Source organism: Penicillium concentricum (genome assembly GCF_028827145.1).
Source record: "Penicillium concentricum strain IBT 3081 chromosome Unknown utg000006l_segment0_segment0, whole genome shotgun sequence".
NCBI lineage: Eukaryota > Fungi > Ascomycota > Eurotiomycetes > Eurotiales > Aspergillaceae > Penicillium > Penicillium concentricum.
Window position 1 is genome coordinate 488131 of NW_026622759.1, and position 13977 is coordinate 502107.

The 13977-nt window shown below is 50.6% G+C and overlaps 7 protein-coding genes across 7 annotated transcripts; 3 read left to right on the top strand and 4 right to left on the bottom strand.

Moving 5' to 3' along the window:
• Nucleotides 1-183: 183 nt before the first annotated feature.
• N7517_010372 (putative mRNA processing protein (Mss51)) lies at nt 184-1952 on the top strand (the record flags this gene model as incomplete). The annotated part of the gene is made up of 3 exons (XM_056728095.1): nt 184-1063; nt 1148-1805; nt 1858-1952. The coding sequence occupies 3 exons, from the start codon at nt 184-186 to the stop codon at nt 1886-1888; spliced, it is 1569 nt and encodes a 522-aa protein (XP_056573910.1). The 3' UTR covers nt 1889-1952.
• A 677-nt stretch (nt 1953-2629) lies between these two features.
• On the bottom strand, nt 2630-3023 carry N7517_010373 (putative extracellular serine-rich protein; the record flags this gene model as incomplete). The annotated part of the gene is made up of 2 exons (XM_056728096.1): nt 2630-2877; nt 2945-3023. The coding sequence occupies 2 exons, from the start codon at nt 3021-3023 to the stop codon at nt 2630-2632; spliced, it is 327 nt and encodes a 108-aa protein (XP_056573911.1).
• Nucleotides 3024-4130: 1107 nt separating this feature from the next.
• On the bottom strand, nt 4131-5003 carry N7517_010374 (uncharacterized protein; the record flags this gene model as incomplete). Its single annotated transcript, XM_056728097.1, has 1 exon — nt 4131-5003. One exon carries the CDS (start codon nt 5001-5003, stop codon nt 4131-4133), a length of 873 nt encoding a protein of 290 aa, XP_056573912.1.
• Nucleotides 5004-5657: 654 nt separating this feature from the next.
• Nucleotides 5658-6861, top strand: N7517_010375 (putative Ras family GTPase (Rab4b); the record flags this gene model as incomplete). Its single annotated transcript, XM_056728098.1, has 4 exons — nt 5658-5714; nt 5787-5851; nt 5916-5950; nt 6011-6861. 4 exons carry the CDS (start codon nt 5658-5660, stop codon nt 6859-6861), a joined length of 1008 nt encoding a protein of 335 aa, XP_056573913.1.
• Nucleotides 6862-7096: 235 nt separating this feature from the next.
• N7517_010376 (NAD(P)-dependent alcohol dehydrogenase) lies at nt 7097-8271 on the bottom strand (the record flags this gene model as incomplete). Its single annotated transcript, XM_056728099.1, has 3 exons — nt 7097-8023; nt 8078-8200; nt 8257-8271. 3 exons carry the CDS (start codon nt 8269-8271, stop codon nt 7097-7099), a joined length of 1065 nt encoding a protein of 354 aa, XP_056573914.1.
• Nucleotides 8272-8866: 595 nt separating this feature from the next.
• On the top strand, nt 8867-10876 carry N7517_010377 (Vanillyl-alcohol oxidase C-terminal subdomain 2; the record flags this gene model as incomplete). The annotated part of the gene is made up of 4 exons (XM_056728100.1): nt 8867-9098; nt 9172-10446; nt 10510-10685; nt 10784-10876. 4 exons carry the CDS (start codon nt 8867-8869, stop codon nt 10874-10876), a joined length of 1776 nt encoding a protein of 591 aa, XP_056573915.1.
• Nucleotides 10877-10954: 78 nt separating this feature from the next.
• N7517_010378 (Het-C domain-containing protein) lies at nt 10955-13746 on the bottom strand (the record flags this gene model as incomplete). The annotated part of the gene is made up of 4 exons (XM_056728101.1): nt 10955-11204; nt 11264-13136; nt 13190-13362; nt 13415-13746. 4 exons carry the CDS (start codon nt 13744-13746, stop codon nt 10955-10957), a joined length of 2628 nt encoding a protein of 875 aa, XP_056573916.1.
• Nucleotides 13747-13977: the final 231 nt, after the last annotated feature.

Sequence of the window (13977 nt, forward strand, 5' to 3'; positions counted from 1 at the left end):
CAATAAATGGGATATCTTTAAGTAAAATCCACATAACTCACAGAATAAAACCGACGATTCAAAGCTCAAGTTGAAGATATCTTCGTCCATAGATGGTCGTTATCAGTCACGTGTCGCCGCAAAAACATCACCAGAGCCATCCGTGGTCTGATCAGTTCCCCTCCACAACCAATTGACATCGCAATGGCAGGATACACTTGTGTCCAGTGCCTACAGGTCCTCCGTCAAGGAGTCCGGGCCTCAGCCCCTCAGGCTCGCCTGCAGAGCCTCGCCACCGCGCGGAGAAGAAGCCCCATCTCCCCGTCTTTCATCCGCAGCTTCGGCTCGCAACGCAACAGTCGATCGCTAGGCAGCTCCCCAGAGCAGCCAAAGCACACACACAGCCAGTCCTGTTGTGCTCCCAAGCCCTCGCCTTCACCCATCGGGGAGCGAGCAGCTCACACGGCAACTGGCTCCTCCGTCAACACTCGGGTTAACAACATTCGGGCCGTCTTGAAACCTGACAACTTGTTCCACTCCTTCTCGGACTCACCCTCGCCGGAAATCCGCAAACGCGCTCAGTTCATCAAGCAGAATGCCTTCTGCCCCCACCCAAGCCACCAGCAGACCCGCGCGCCCGTCTCGCCGCATGACCCCGAAGCCAGAAAAAGCACCGATGAGGCAAACCTGCCCCCGGCCCATTCACACTTCGAGTGCCCCGATTGCGGTGTGCCAGTCTACTGCTCCGAAGGCCACTGGATGGACGACTTCGAGGCTCACCTGGAGATCTGTGACACGCTGCGCCAGATCAACGAGGACGACCACGACCTGAACTCCGGCCGCTTCTTCCCTGAATTCCATTACCCCGGTCCTCAGGATGATAACTTCGTTATCAACATGACTAACTGGGACACTTACCTCTACACGCGTGAATTCGCGGCTATCAACGACGACCGCTCCATGCGTCAGGTTACCCGCATGCTCACCTACCCCCAGACAATCGGCAGTGTTTTGCACGAGCTTAGCCCGTACAGTGTTCGTTCCGGCGGACGGCTTACACCGGAGGGACTGAAGAGTATGAGTGGTAAGTCCTGATACTATACAGCAGTAGAGCATCTGCTAGCAGTGTCCCTCACACCCGCCCACACCGCAAACTAACCATCCCCAGCCCTCCGCTACACCCTCCACCCCCCTAAAGCTGGCGAAAGCATCGACGTCAAAGGCCTCCGCCTGCACGCGCCCCCAGTGCGAATCTTCATCCTCGGCGCCCGCGCCGAGTCCTCCCTCCCCCGCGACGTCTGGCTGCAGCTGCAGTACATGTACCCGCGCGCCCTGTTGCACCTGATCTTCATCGGACCGGAGAGCATGGCGAATCGAGACGGAGAGTATCCGCTTCCCGAGCGTACGCCCGAGAATCCCTTCGGCGGAATTGTCGAGGACAGACTCGGTGGCCAGATGAAGATCACTACTTACGTGGACTACTTCCACACTATGAACAAGGCTCAGTATTTCGGTCCGTTCGACCCTTATCTGGATTGCTTTATGCTCTTCCATCCTGGTCTGGGTCACCCGGCTAGCTCGCATGAGTGGGAGGAGACGCTGCCTCAGCTGCTTGAGACTAAGGTTCCTATCATTTGTACTGGGTATACGCAGTGGGATCTGGAGCGTGATATTAACTGGGTAGGTGAGAAATGTCGTGGGGAGTTTGACGTGCTTCTTGAACCCGGGGAGAATATCTTCCGCAGTCTGCGCTGGGATCTGAATGATCAGGATCCTCATGATGTTTCTTGTGGAAACTGGGGATTGTGGGCCTTCCGAGGCAAGAGGTATGTGGTGTCTATTGCTGAGTGGAGAGATATTGGCTAACTTGCTCGGCAGATACGAAGCTGCTTTCTCCAAAGAGGAGTAGGCTAGTTATAGCTCTCCTCTCTGTACGATAGTTTTTTTGGTGCCCGTTCTTGGGGTCCTTGTAGTAGATAAGATCAGTTTCAGTCCTCTCCGAAGTTATTCACGATTATCGATGCGCTTGATTCAGCCAGTTGTTTGTCGAGCATACGCCGTAGATACAGCCATAGGCATGATCTCGTCGAGAAGCTAGGAATCCACACTATATGTAAAGACTAAACAGTCCAGTCAACGATATGAAGAAAGATGAAGCAATAGGTCAAATATAGCCACAATAAATTGTATAAATTGCACAAAATAAATAAAGCTCGTAAGTCTTACACTCGTTAAGGAACAGTAGTATGACATCCAAGCGCAAGGATGCAAGCATCAATGTGGAGAAAGAATCCAAGGTCAACCAAGACAGAAAGGAAGTAGCGTGAACTGAAAATGCTTGGATGAGATCAAAAGGGGAGTATCGAAGGTAGAAGAAAAGGGTATAAACATCGGAAAATCGGAAAACACGTAAAAGCCACCGTAACCAGAAAGTAAGAAGGTTAAAAAAAACGGTATGTCAAAAAGGGAGAATATGTAGAGAAGAAAATATCCCAAAAAAAAGAGATGGGAAGGATCAAGTGGGGGCCATTCTAGATGGCGTCTAATACCCAAGGCTGACACTCGATGCAATGCGACGAAAGTCGAGACCAAGATCGCCGGGGGGTGTAGCTCAAACAATTACTCGTTCAAATGAGCTATTAAATGGAGTTTAGACCATGAGAAGACCAGCAATGGCGACTGCGCCAGCCATGAAACCAGGGAGGTGGACTGAGGCAGCACCGGCCGTAGCAGGGACGGAAGGAGTAGCCGAGGCAGTCTCACCGGCGGGGGTGGTGGTAGACTTGATCAGGCGAGTGGAGGAGCTGGCGATACGGCTCACAGAAGGGGTAGCACTGGGGAAAGGAGTGCTAGTGATGACAGGAGTCCAGGTCGACGAGGGAGTTTCAGTCGTTGAGACTGGGGTCGAGGTGGACGATGGGGGGAGTGTAGCCGGAAGGCACCAGAGTGATGGTCTTGGTGATACACTCAGCTGAGGCAGCTTCAGTGGCGAATGCGACAGGCGCGAGGGCCGAGAGGAAGAGAAGAGCCTTGGTGAACTGCATTGTTGCAAAGTTGTTATGATATTGAGAATTGAGAATTGAGAATTGAGAATTGTGGATTGTGGATTGTGGATTGCGAAGAAACCAGTTAAAAGAGTGAATATAGCTGATAAAAGAATGTGAGAACAAAAGAGTGACACTGTTTAGAACAGGAGAAGTTGCAAGATGAGAGAAATAGGAAAAAGGGAGGTTCCAAGGCGCTTGTATGTAACAGGTACCAAGGCACCAAGGCACCAAGGCACTTAAGGCATCAATGCACACCCCAAGCAACCATTGGAATGTCACTACATTTCATGATATAGATCAGGCATCACTCGATCCTTCTCTTCTGTTGAATGTTAAATGCACAATTTCTCATATTCTTTTCCCCCTATGGTATTATTTAAAAATAGCACTCGTTTCTAACAGTACAACTAGTCCAATTTAAGAATATCCTCACGTCTTGTTATACTTCTATCTTCTTCAATCAAAACGAACTCGGCATGGCAATATAGATCAGTAAGAGTTATGGCCGAAACTCTTGCTATGATTCACTGGGTTGAGATGGATAGGAGTAACATTGAATTTGTGCTTGTGTTGCCTGAAATGATAATCTTGCTTTTGAAACCGAATTTAAATCTCTTAAATAGAACCCGACGTGCTTATGAGACCATTCGATGTGGGTTCTTGGATTTGGTGTAGGATGACAGAGACAAGAAATATGCCCTGTCGCGGCAGTTTATTGACTCGGAATAACAAGGGAAGACGAGAGAAAAGGAGAAAGTGAATCAATTTCACTATTTTCAAGCTTGAAACATTTTTTGATGCCTAATGTAGTATCCTGAGACTACATTTTATACTTTACATTGTTCTTATCTTATTACAATGTACAGTTTTTAGTCCAATTCATCGCCTTAACATTATCAAAAGCAAAGGGCTTATGGATATAAACAATACCGTTGTACAGGCCAAGAGCAGGTTCCCAAACCGGGGTATCAAAGTTGCAAGCAAACATCCCATCCCAATCATCTCTTATTATAACATTAAGGGCCCATCATCAATACCAGCCAGGTTGAGCCATAAAAATTTGGCAGTCAGCAAGCAGAAAGCAAAGCAGAAAAAAGTCCACATTTATAATCCCCAGACGGCGGCCACCACCACGGCAACGGTCACCCAGTACCCGCTAGCATGTAGGACCATCGCGACAGGCCCAGATGCCGAGGAAGTATTAGTCGATCCATTAGTCGATCCACTAGTCGAGCTTCCATCATCGGCCGTGGTACCGTTGGGCAAGGTGCCATTGATGTAGATGGTCTGAGTGCCATTCACATCGGCCACGCGCACAATACTGGAGTTCTTGGGCACGGTGCCGTTGAAGAGGGACTTGTAGTATGTGCTGTTGTTGTTGTCGTCGCAGCCACACTCCGAGTACTCCTGGCACACACAGACAACGGGGAGCGACTCGTTCTTGTGGGCATTTTCGTTGTAGTAGTTGTAGTGGTGGCTGTAAGGGTAGGCGTAGGCGCTGTACAGCCAAAGACCGGGGAAGACGCCCAGTGCGGCTCCACCGAGCACGTAGGGAGCGATGCCTCCACGGGACCGGGAGCCAGACTTGTATGGAGTTCGCGCACCACCGGCATAGTAGTTGCCTCCACCGTACGTTGCTCGAGTGCCAGAGCCGCCACTGGTTGTACCACCAACATTGCTTGAACCACTGCGACTGCCTCCGCTTGAACCGGAGGAACCTGAGGAACCAGAAGAACCAGAACCGGAGGAGCCTGAGGAGCCTGAGGAACCAGTACGGCCTCCACTGCTTCCTCCGGATGAACCGCCTCGGCCTCCACCACCACCACGCCGTTTCTCAAGAGTTATAAGATCTGTGTGGGTAGAATCTAGGGAGTCCAGAGATTCCAGAGAGTCTACATCTCGAATGAGATTCTCTGTTTGAGGAATGGTCAGGGATGAGACCGTAGAGAGTAAAAGGAGTACCCAAGTAAACTTCATGGTGAATGTAGAGAAGAAAGAAAGAATGTCAGAATATAAAAAAGGTGATGTAACGGGGATGACGAAATTCTGACCCCAAGAGATTTCAGGGTCTTTTTAAATCTTTAAAGCGCAAACCCAAATCACCAAATCAGCCTCGGGCAACTTAGCCATTTACATATATATGTAACCTTGGAGATATATACTCCGTAATAGGCCACTAACTGTTATACGCCACTCGGACTACCTTGAATCTTGTTTCTAGAAAAATTGCCATATAAGGTGACGGAGATTTTTTATGTAGATCTCTCCTTTTCCACTACATAGCCCCCTATATAGTATAATATAATTCTCTATGTCCTCAGCCTCACCTAAGCCCCCAAGTATATGAAATACGAAACCCTATTAAAATCAAGAGTCTGATCCTATAAATCATGTTATATAGAAATTATGGACGTTTCAATATTTAGATCTTAAAAGAATTGGGTACTTGATCTCTTTTCTATTTTAATCTTAAAAAGTAGTATAACTAGTTAATCAAATAGAACTAGTTAATATAGTTAATAGTGTAATATCAATAGTTAAGGAGATCACTCCCGGTCGGGCAGCTTTCCCCCCGAGTCAAAGCTACCTTTCTCTCATTATCTCCCCAAATATTTATTTCCCTACCCTCTCATGGCACGCCAAAGAGGTCTTTCAAATGCCTCGTCTACATCCTCCGTCTCAGACCAGGTACATGATACCCCCTATCCTCAACCCAAAACCCCTTAGAAACCGGCTAGTAACCGGCTAATGCAATCATAGGAACTAGGGAGCATGTACGATTACCTCGCCAAAGTCATCCTCCTAGGACCAAGCGGTGCTGGAAAGTAAGTACATAACTATATGGTACATACCAAGCTTAGATCATCTGCTGACATCGGATCCTTGAAGGTCTTGTGTACTACACCGCTTCGTGAAAGACGAATGTACAACCCCCCAATCTCCCCACTGGCTCTCTCTCTCTCTCTGACTTATCTTCTCTCCAGGGCGAGTACTTTCTTCTCAGACCATCGGCGTGGAATTCGCATCGCGCATCGTGAAACTTGGCACGGGCTCGCGTCGGAGACGTATCAAACTCCAACTCTGGGATACAGCAGGCACAGAACGCTTTCGATCGGTTTCAAGATCATACTATCGCGGCGCAGCAGGCGCAATCCTCATCTACGATGTCGCTTCCTACGCTTCCTTCACCTCCCTCCCGACCTTCCTCATGGACGCCCGTGCCCTCGCTTCCCCGAACTTATCCGTCATCCTGGCCGGGAATAAAGCTGACTTGACCTCCGAGGCCCAGTCCGATTTCGAAGATAACTCCCGCCCGCCTCCGACCCCGTCCAGTACTTCCAGCAGACAGTCATCTATCCCGTGGGATATGAATGGGTCGATTCGCTCGACCAGCATGATGGGGACGGGGACTAGGTTGACTGCTACTCGTGCCTCGGAAGGCAGAGAGGTTAGCTCCGAGGAGACATCCCACTGGGCTGCCAAGTCGAATATCCCCGTCGCTGTGGAGATCTCAGCTCTGACGGGGGATGGCGTGGAGGAAGTCTTTAATCGATTGGCGCGCATTATCTTGACCAAGATCGAGCTCGGTGAGATCGACCCCGACGACCCGCAGAGTGGGATCCAGTACGGGGATGGAGGTCTATATGGCGGCAGTGACGCTTCGAGTATCAGAAGTCGGGCAACATTGGATGATAATTCCGTGCCCCTCCAGCGCAGGACTCGTCGAAAGGGCAAAGCTCCTGGTACTGGACATAGTTGGAAGAGCGGGATGAGGGAATGGGAGGATGTTTTCCGCTTGGGCTCTGGAAATCACCCAAATCAAGGGTGCTGTTAGTATTATTTAACACCACTGGGTACGCATAGTCTTTTTTTTTTCCCCCTGTTTTGAATTTGGTCTTTTACTACACTGCACGATACCCCCCGCTGTTGGCCTTGATCATTTCTACATGTTACTTTATTTACTCAACAGCTCAGACATATCAACTTTTGATTCATCTCTCATTCAAGATCTGCTGAATAATAATAAAAACGCCCCGTTTATTCCCAATGTTTCGTTTCTATAATGGAATTTACACATCAATACCAGCAATCAAGGTCTTAATGCCCTTGCCAGCCTTGACCTCAATAAAGGCTTGCTCAGCTTGGTCGAACTTGACCGTGCCGGTAATCAACTTCTTGACATCGACCTTACCGGATGAAACCAGTCCAACGGCAAGCTTGTAGTCTCCGCTACCATACCGGAAGCTACCCTTGATGGTCAGCTCCTTGGAACAAGCCGCCATGATAGGGAACTGGATCTCGCTGCGGCCCATGCCACCCTGCACGTACGTGCCTCCGTTGCGCAGGACATGGATGCCCGTGTGCACAGAGGGCTCGGCGCCCGAAGCGTCAATCGCCACATCGGCTCCAGCGCCGAGTCCATTCTCTTGTCTCAGGCGCTCGGCGTTCTCAGTGGCCGCAACCTTGCTAGGCATGAACGTCGACGTCGTAGCGTAGTCCTTGGCAAAGTCAAGACGTTGCTGCTGGATATCCACGGCGATGACCTTGGAGGCACCGAACGCAGTTGCCACAGCACAGCACAGCAAGCCCACGGGGCCGGCGCCGAATACAACCACCGACTGGCCCGGGCTAACGCCGGCTTGGCGCACGATGTGCACAGCAACACCGAGGGGTTCCATCAGTGCTCCCTCCTGCAGGGAGATGTGCTCGGGGAGCTTGTAGCAGAAGTCCTCGGGGAGAGTGTAGTACTTGGCGAGGGTGCCGTCATAGGGTGGGGTCGCGGCGAAGCGCATGTCCTCGCACAGGTTGTACTTTCCAGCCTTGCAGGGCTCGCATCGGCGGCAGGAAGTGCCGGGCTCCATGGCAACCCGGTCGCCCACCTTTAGAGTCTTGACAGCTGTTCCGACTTGGGTGATAATGCCTGCTGACTCGTGCCCGAGAACCATGGGGTCCTTGACGACAAATGAACCAATCGAGCCATGTTCCCAGTAGTGCACCTGTTGCGGGGATACGTTAGTCTATGATTCATATTGTTTCCAAAGCATACATACATCACTGCCGCAGATACCGGTGTACTTGACGTTGATGATGACATCGTGCGGGTTCTTCAGCTCGGGAACCGGGCGGTCTTCGAACTTAACCTTGTGGATGCCCTGGAGGACGAAGGAGAGGTTCTAAATGACTGTCAGACTTTGTTTGCGATATTTTTCAACGGTGAGTCGAGTCCTACCTGAGATGTGGCCATTGTGTATATGGGGTTTTAGAAGGGCGTTAGGAATTCCGGGGAAATGGAGATTGAGATGAGAGTAGAGAAAGAGAGATTCTACACAGAATATATAAAGAACTTGAGAGAAAAAAAGGGTGAACCGGGAGAATGCGAAGTGAATTGAACCGAGAAGAGAGCTCCCCGCAGGTCCAGACAAGTTCCACTTCGGATGAGATGAGATGTGGATCGACCTTTTTCTTTTTTAGCCGGACGATATTAACCGGCGTGGTTTATATATGTTTTCGTTGAGGCGATTGAATAGCCATGTGACCCGCCACTATATGGTCAAGTGACATATTTGAGGGGTTTTTTTTTATAAATCTATATATTCTGATATAGGTGACACCTTTTTAACATATCAAATCATATAAGATACACTATAATATATATACATATGTACTATACTATTTATTATATATATTGTACTGAATATATATACTATCCCTGTAAGAGAGAAAAAAGTATCGGCCCGGATGCCAAGACCCCGGAACTCGGTCCGTCCTCCACCTCTCGTCTCTTTCTCTCTCTCTCTCTCTGATAGCTTTGATAGCTTTAAGAGCTCACTTCTTCCGCAATGGTCTTCAATGCTCTTGTACTAGGGGCACGTAGTCTCCGGACTCGGCCCGCACCCCGCCTCGTGCGCCATTTCGTAGCTTCGCCCAAGCAAGCCAAGGAAAACGCATCATTCAAGAGTCAACTATACGAAAGCACCCAGCAGCGTCTGAAGCGCGAGCGCGCCGAACAGGAGAAATTTGCTCAATATCAGACCCAGTCTCCCGGGGGTCGTTCTGCTGCCCTGGTCTTCGGTATGCGATGCCGAGATAACCTTGCATTTTCCCTTCGGGTCACTGGCTAACTAAATCTGTAATCGCGCTGTAGCTTTGGTTTTCTTCTCAACCGGTGCCTACTACCTCGGATCCATCAAGCCCGCAGCTCTGCCCTCCTCATCTACGACTCCCCTCTCCGAGATCGAGGCCCCGAAACACAACGTCTCTCCCTCCAACCTCCAGGCAGCGTGGGCTGATTTCGTCGAGATCCTGGGCAAGGAAAATGTATCAACTGCAAGTGGCGACTTGGAATCGCATTCCGGATCCGATTGGTCTTCCTACTCGTTGAAAGAGAATGAGAGGCCCTTCTTGATCCTCTACCCGTCAAGTACCGAGGAGGTCTCGCGCATCATGAAGGTCTGCCACCAGCGCGTTATCCCCGTGACCCCGTACTCCGGAGGCACGAGCTTGGAAGGCCATTTCGCGTCTACGAGAGGTGGTGTATGCGTGGATTTCCGTCGCATGGACCGCATCTTGAAGCTCCACAAGCGTGACTTGGATGTTGTTGTCCAGCCTGCCGTTGGATGGGAGGAGTTGAACGAGGAGATCGCTAAGGATGGGCTTTTCTTCCCCCCGGACCCCGGCCCTGGTGCGATGATTGGCGGTATGGTCGGAACGGGATGCTCGGGAACCAATGCCTACCGGTACGGAACAATGCGTGAGTGGGTGCTGTCGCTCACTGTGGTCCTCGCCGATGGCACCATTATCAAGACTCGGCAGCGACCGAGGAAGTCTAGTGCTGGTTATGACCTAACCAAGCTCTTTATTGGCAGCGAAGGCACTCTTGGTCTAGTAACGGAGGCGACCTTGAAGCTGACGGTCAAGCCTCAGAGTGAGAATGTTGCGGTTGCAAGCTTTGCCACTATTCACAATGCTGCGGAGTGTGTGACCAATGTGGTGGAGGCTGGTATCCCTGTCGCTGGTGTTGAGATTCTGGATGATATCCAGATGAAGTGCATCAATGCCAGCAAGACTACCAGCCGCCAATGGAAGGAGTCCCCCACCCTGTTCTTCAAGTTCACTGGCACTCCAAATGCGGTCAAGGAGCAGATTAGTATGGTGCAGAAAATTGTGTCTAGCACCTCCGGCAATACCTTCGAGTTTGCACGTGGCAAGGATGAAATGGCAGAACTCTGGAGTGCTCGCAAAGAGGCGCTGTGGAGTGTCATGGCAATGAAGAGAAACCCGGATGACCACGTCTGGACGACCGATGTCGCGGTCCCGATGAGCAAGTTGCCCGATATTATGGAGGCAACCAAGGAAGATATGACTAATAATGGCTTGTTGGCTGGAATCTGTGGCCATGTTGGAGATGGCAACTTCCACGGTAAGCTATTGCCTTGATTTCGACATATCCCAGAATTATTCGACATGTACTAACAGCCGACAGCGATTATCCTCTTCAGCGACAGTGAGAAGGAGATAGCAGAGGGAGTCGTGCACCGCATGGTGAAACGTGCTGTGGAGATGGAGGGCACTGTCACTGGGGAGCACGGTGTCGGTCTCGTCAAGCGGGACTACCTCGAGCACGAGTTGGGTGAAAGTACAGTTGACACAATGCGCCGGGTAAGTCTTGATATACATTCTCATTCAACCTCCAAATCCAAATATACATTGTCTACGCATTTGGAGCATACCGCTAATACTCATATCTGCATTTCTAGCTGAAATTGGCTCTTGATCCACTCCGCCTGCTCAACTGTGACAAGGTTGTTCGCACTGAACAACCGGCCCCCGGAGAGGTTAAGGAATGGTAGATGTCTTCGCCGGCATCCACTGCGACAGGATCTATCACTAGCCCAAAAAAACTATATCCGGGGCAATGCTGAGGTTACCTAATCCGAATCCGAACCAGACCGTTCATGGTGATGGTGGTGTCGGTGGTGTCGGTGAGAACGTTCCTCATTATCGCTGCCCCCACTGTGAGAACCCGAACGGTACCTGGCGCGCTCCTCGCCCTCGTATTGTCGCTCGGGGCGGTATCCATCGCCACCCTCTCGCTGACCATATCCTTCCTGGGGCCTATAGCCTGAATTTTCATATTCAGTGTAGCCAGGTTGTGGTCTACCATATCCAGAGGGCTCCCTGTACATTGTGGTCAATTTAACAGACTAGCCGATAAAAAATAATCAAAGTCGACTCACTGTCCATATTCCTGACGGGGAGGCGGGCCTCCGTATCCGTACTGTGTCTCTGTACGTTGGTATTCAGATTGGCCACTTTGGTAGGTCTCCCGTGTCTGCTCCTGATAGTAGCCCTGGCTTTCCGACTGGTATTGGTGGTGCTCCTCCCGGCGGAAGTTCTCTGCTGGAGGTGCATAGCCAGGGTACTCATCACGACGCGCAGGGGGCTGTTCATAGACAGTTTCACTTCGATATTCGTATCCATCGGGACGGGGACGGTATTCTTCGCGATGAATCGGGGGCTGACTGTAGCCTCCGTAGCTTGGTTCGCTTGGCTGTCCATATTCACTCTGGCGAGGGGGCTGTATTTGACTGTACGAGTCCCCTCCATATTGCTGGCTCTCATGTTGGGGCCGACTCTGGTAAGAATTCCCAGTGTCGTAGTTCTGAGGCTCAGGGCTCTCCCGGTCAGGCTTTGAGCCGCTGTTGTTGAGAAGCATAGAACCCATGCCTCCTACGAGTCCACCGAGTATACCTCCAAATGCGCCTCCTCCCAGAGCCTCGGAAGCAAGGTTCTCAATACCAGAGTCACCAGAGCCACCGGACCCCTGGCCTCCGCCAGAGTTGCCATGAGACTTGGGAAGAGCGAGTGGCTTACCACATCCGTGTCCACAATCCTGCACGCCATCTTTATGGTTTCTGCCTTCAAGGACACCGTCGCGGCTCAGCTGCTCGCGGAGGATATCACGCTCCTCATCATCCTTTTGGCTCCACCACTTCTCGACTGTGGAGAACATGATTTGGTGCATATCGGCAGCTCCATCACGTCCAAATTCACGAAGAGCGGGGTGATGGAAAACACCAGAGATGATTCTGTCAAGGGTTCGGTCGATATCGACATTCTCATCATCCCAGCATGACATGAGCTGAGGAACCGACCATTTGACAACAGCTGACGCAATACGACCAGCTGGTTCATTCAGAATATTGGAAAAGTGATCCTTTGAGAGCATTGAGTGAGTCGGGTTCGAGCAGTCATCGTCGTTGAACACAATGTGCTGCTGCTCCCGGCTGCTCTGGATCACTTCAGATGAGCCGGTTTCGAGCTCGGACTTGACCTGCTTGATAATGGGAAGAACATAGGGAGCCAAAATAGAGAAGACAAAAAGGGTGATTTGATCCTGAATTTGCTCGATCAGGTCGGGTAAGACTGGGATCTTTTCGATGGCCTCATTGATTTGTTTCAGCAGGTTGTCATGCCACTCGAGGACTGGGTAGATCTGCTTCTGGACATTGTCCAGGTAGAGAGCCCAATCTTCAGGTTCACGAGGATTGACATTCTCGCCGTCATGTTTGGCATCATCTGCCTTTGATTTGAAGTCATCCATCTTTCCGGTCTGGTCGTTGCTATCACCAAGCAGCCCATCAGGAATCTTGCCTAGCAGGGTCTGCAGGAAACTCTCGGAGGCATCCTGGTTCTCCGATTGGGCGACGACATTCTCCAAGCCCTCAATTTCAGACTGCATTGTCTTATCGGACAACTCTCCCAGTACGGAATGGAAGAAATCAACTCCGCCAAAGGTACCAGTTACGATTGGGTAGACTTCTTCGTCGACACCTCTCACTCGCAGCTTGGTGTTACGTCCGACGTGAGGGAAGACCTCTGTCTCTCCCATTTCAATCAGACTGAGTTCGGTGTAGTTAGAGTGAGCAGCATAATCTTCCAGGCAGTGCAATCCCGTGCCCAACAGCCGTAGAGCTTCGTACAGGTCGTCCTTGTTCCCGGATTGGCCGTAACGACGACCCATCTGAATTGAGCGGCCGAGCACACGACGAATTAGTGCAGCCGAGGTGTCGATACCCACATCCTCCGTTGCGATGTAGTGTTTCAAGCCTGTGTTTCGGGTTGGGTTAGTCCAATATCGACCGCATGATCAGACTTCATACCGGTGCGGGGATCCACCGAAAGCTCTCGCTCTTCGTCGACGGGGCCACGCAGTCGACGATCGTAGTCACGCGCATCCTCGCCCGTGGCGTATCCCAAGGGATTATCGATATGCTCAGTAGGTTGATAACATCCAAGGCGTTCCGTGGTAACCTCAAACTCTTTGGTTCCGTATCTTTTCATAGGTCTCAGCGAAAATGCCATATAGTTCCACTTTCACGACTCACCCAAAGCTCATGAAGCCCAGCACCCAGAGCAGGATACGGATGGCTTCAGCACTAACATATTTGACGGTGCCCACATCGACTGCTTGGCTGTAATCACGCAACCAGTTACCGAAGTAGACCCGCTTCACGTCCAGCTTGCCGAATTTCTTACCACCAGCGACTCTCGCCATGAAGAGAGTCAGAAGGGCATCCTCAATATCTCCATGGCGCCAGTTTTGACCTTCGAGGCGGGAAAGAGAGGCGATGTTACCAGCACCAAATGCATATGCCTGACCGGAGAAAGCGACCAGGACTAACAGGGACAACCCCAGGTTCTGCAAGGACAGACCCATGGTTGAGGTTATAATATGGGGGTATTTTCTATCAAGAGAAATAGAAGAAATAGAAGGAAAGAAAAGTGAAGAAAAGAAGAAATTAGAGAGAAAGAAAAAAAGATCAAGTCTCAACCCCACCAGTGTACACAGGTCAAACACTGGTGGGGGAAGATGTGCATGGGCTTGGCACAGAGTACGGAGTACAGAGTACATACATGTACAATATTGGAATACTGTATGTCTTTTTTT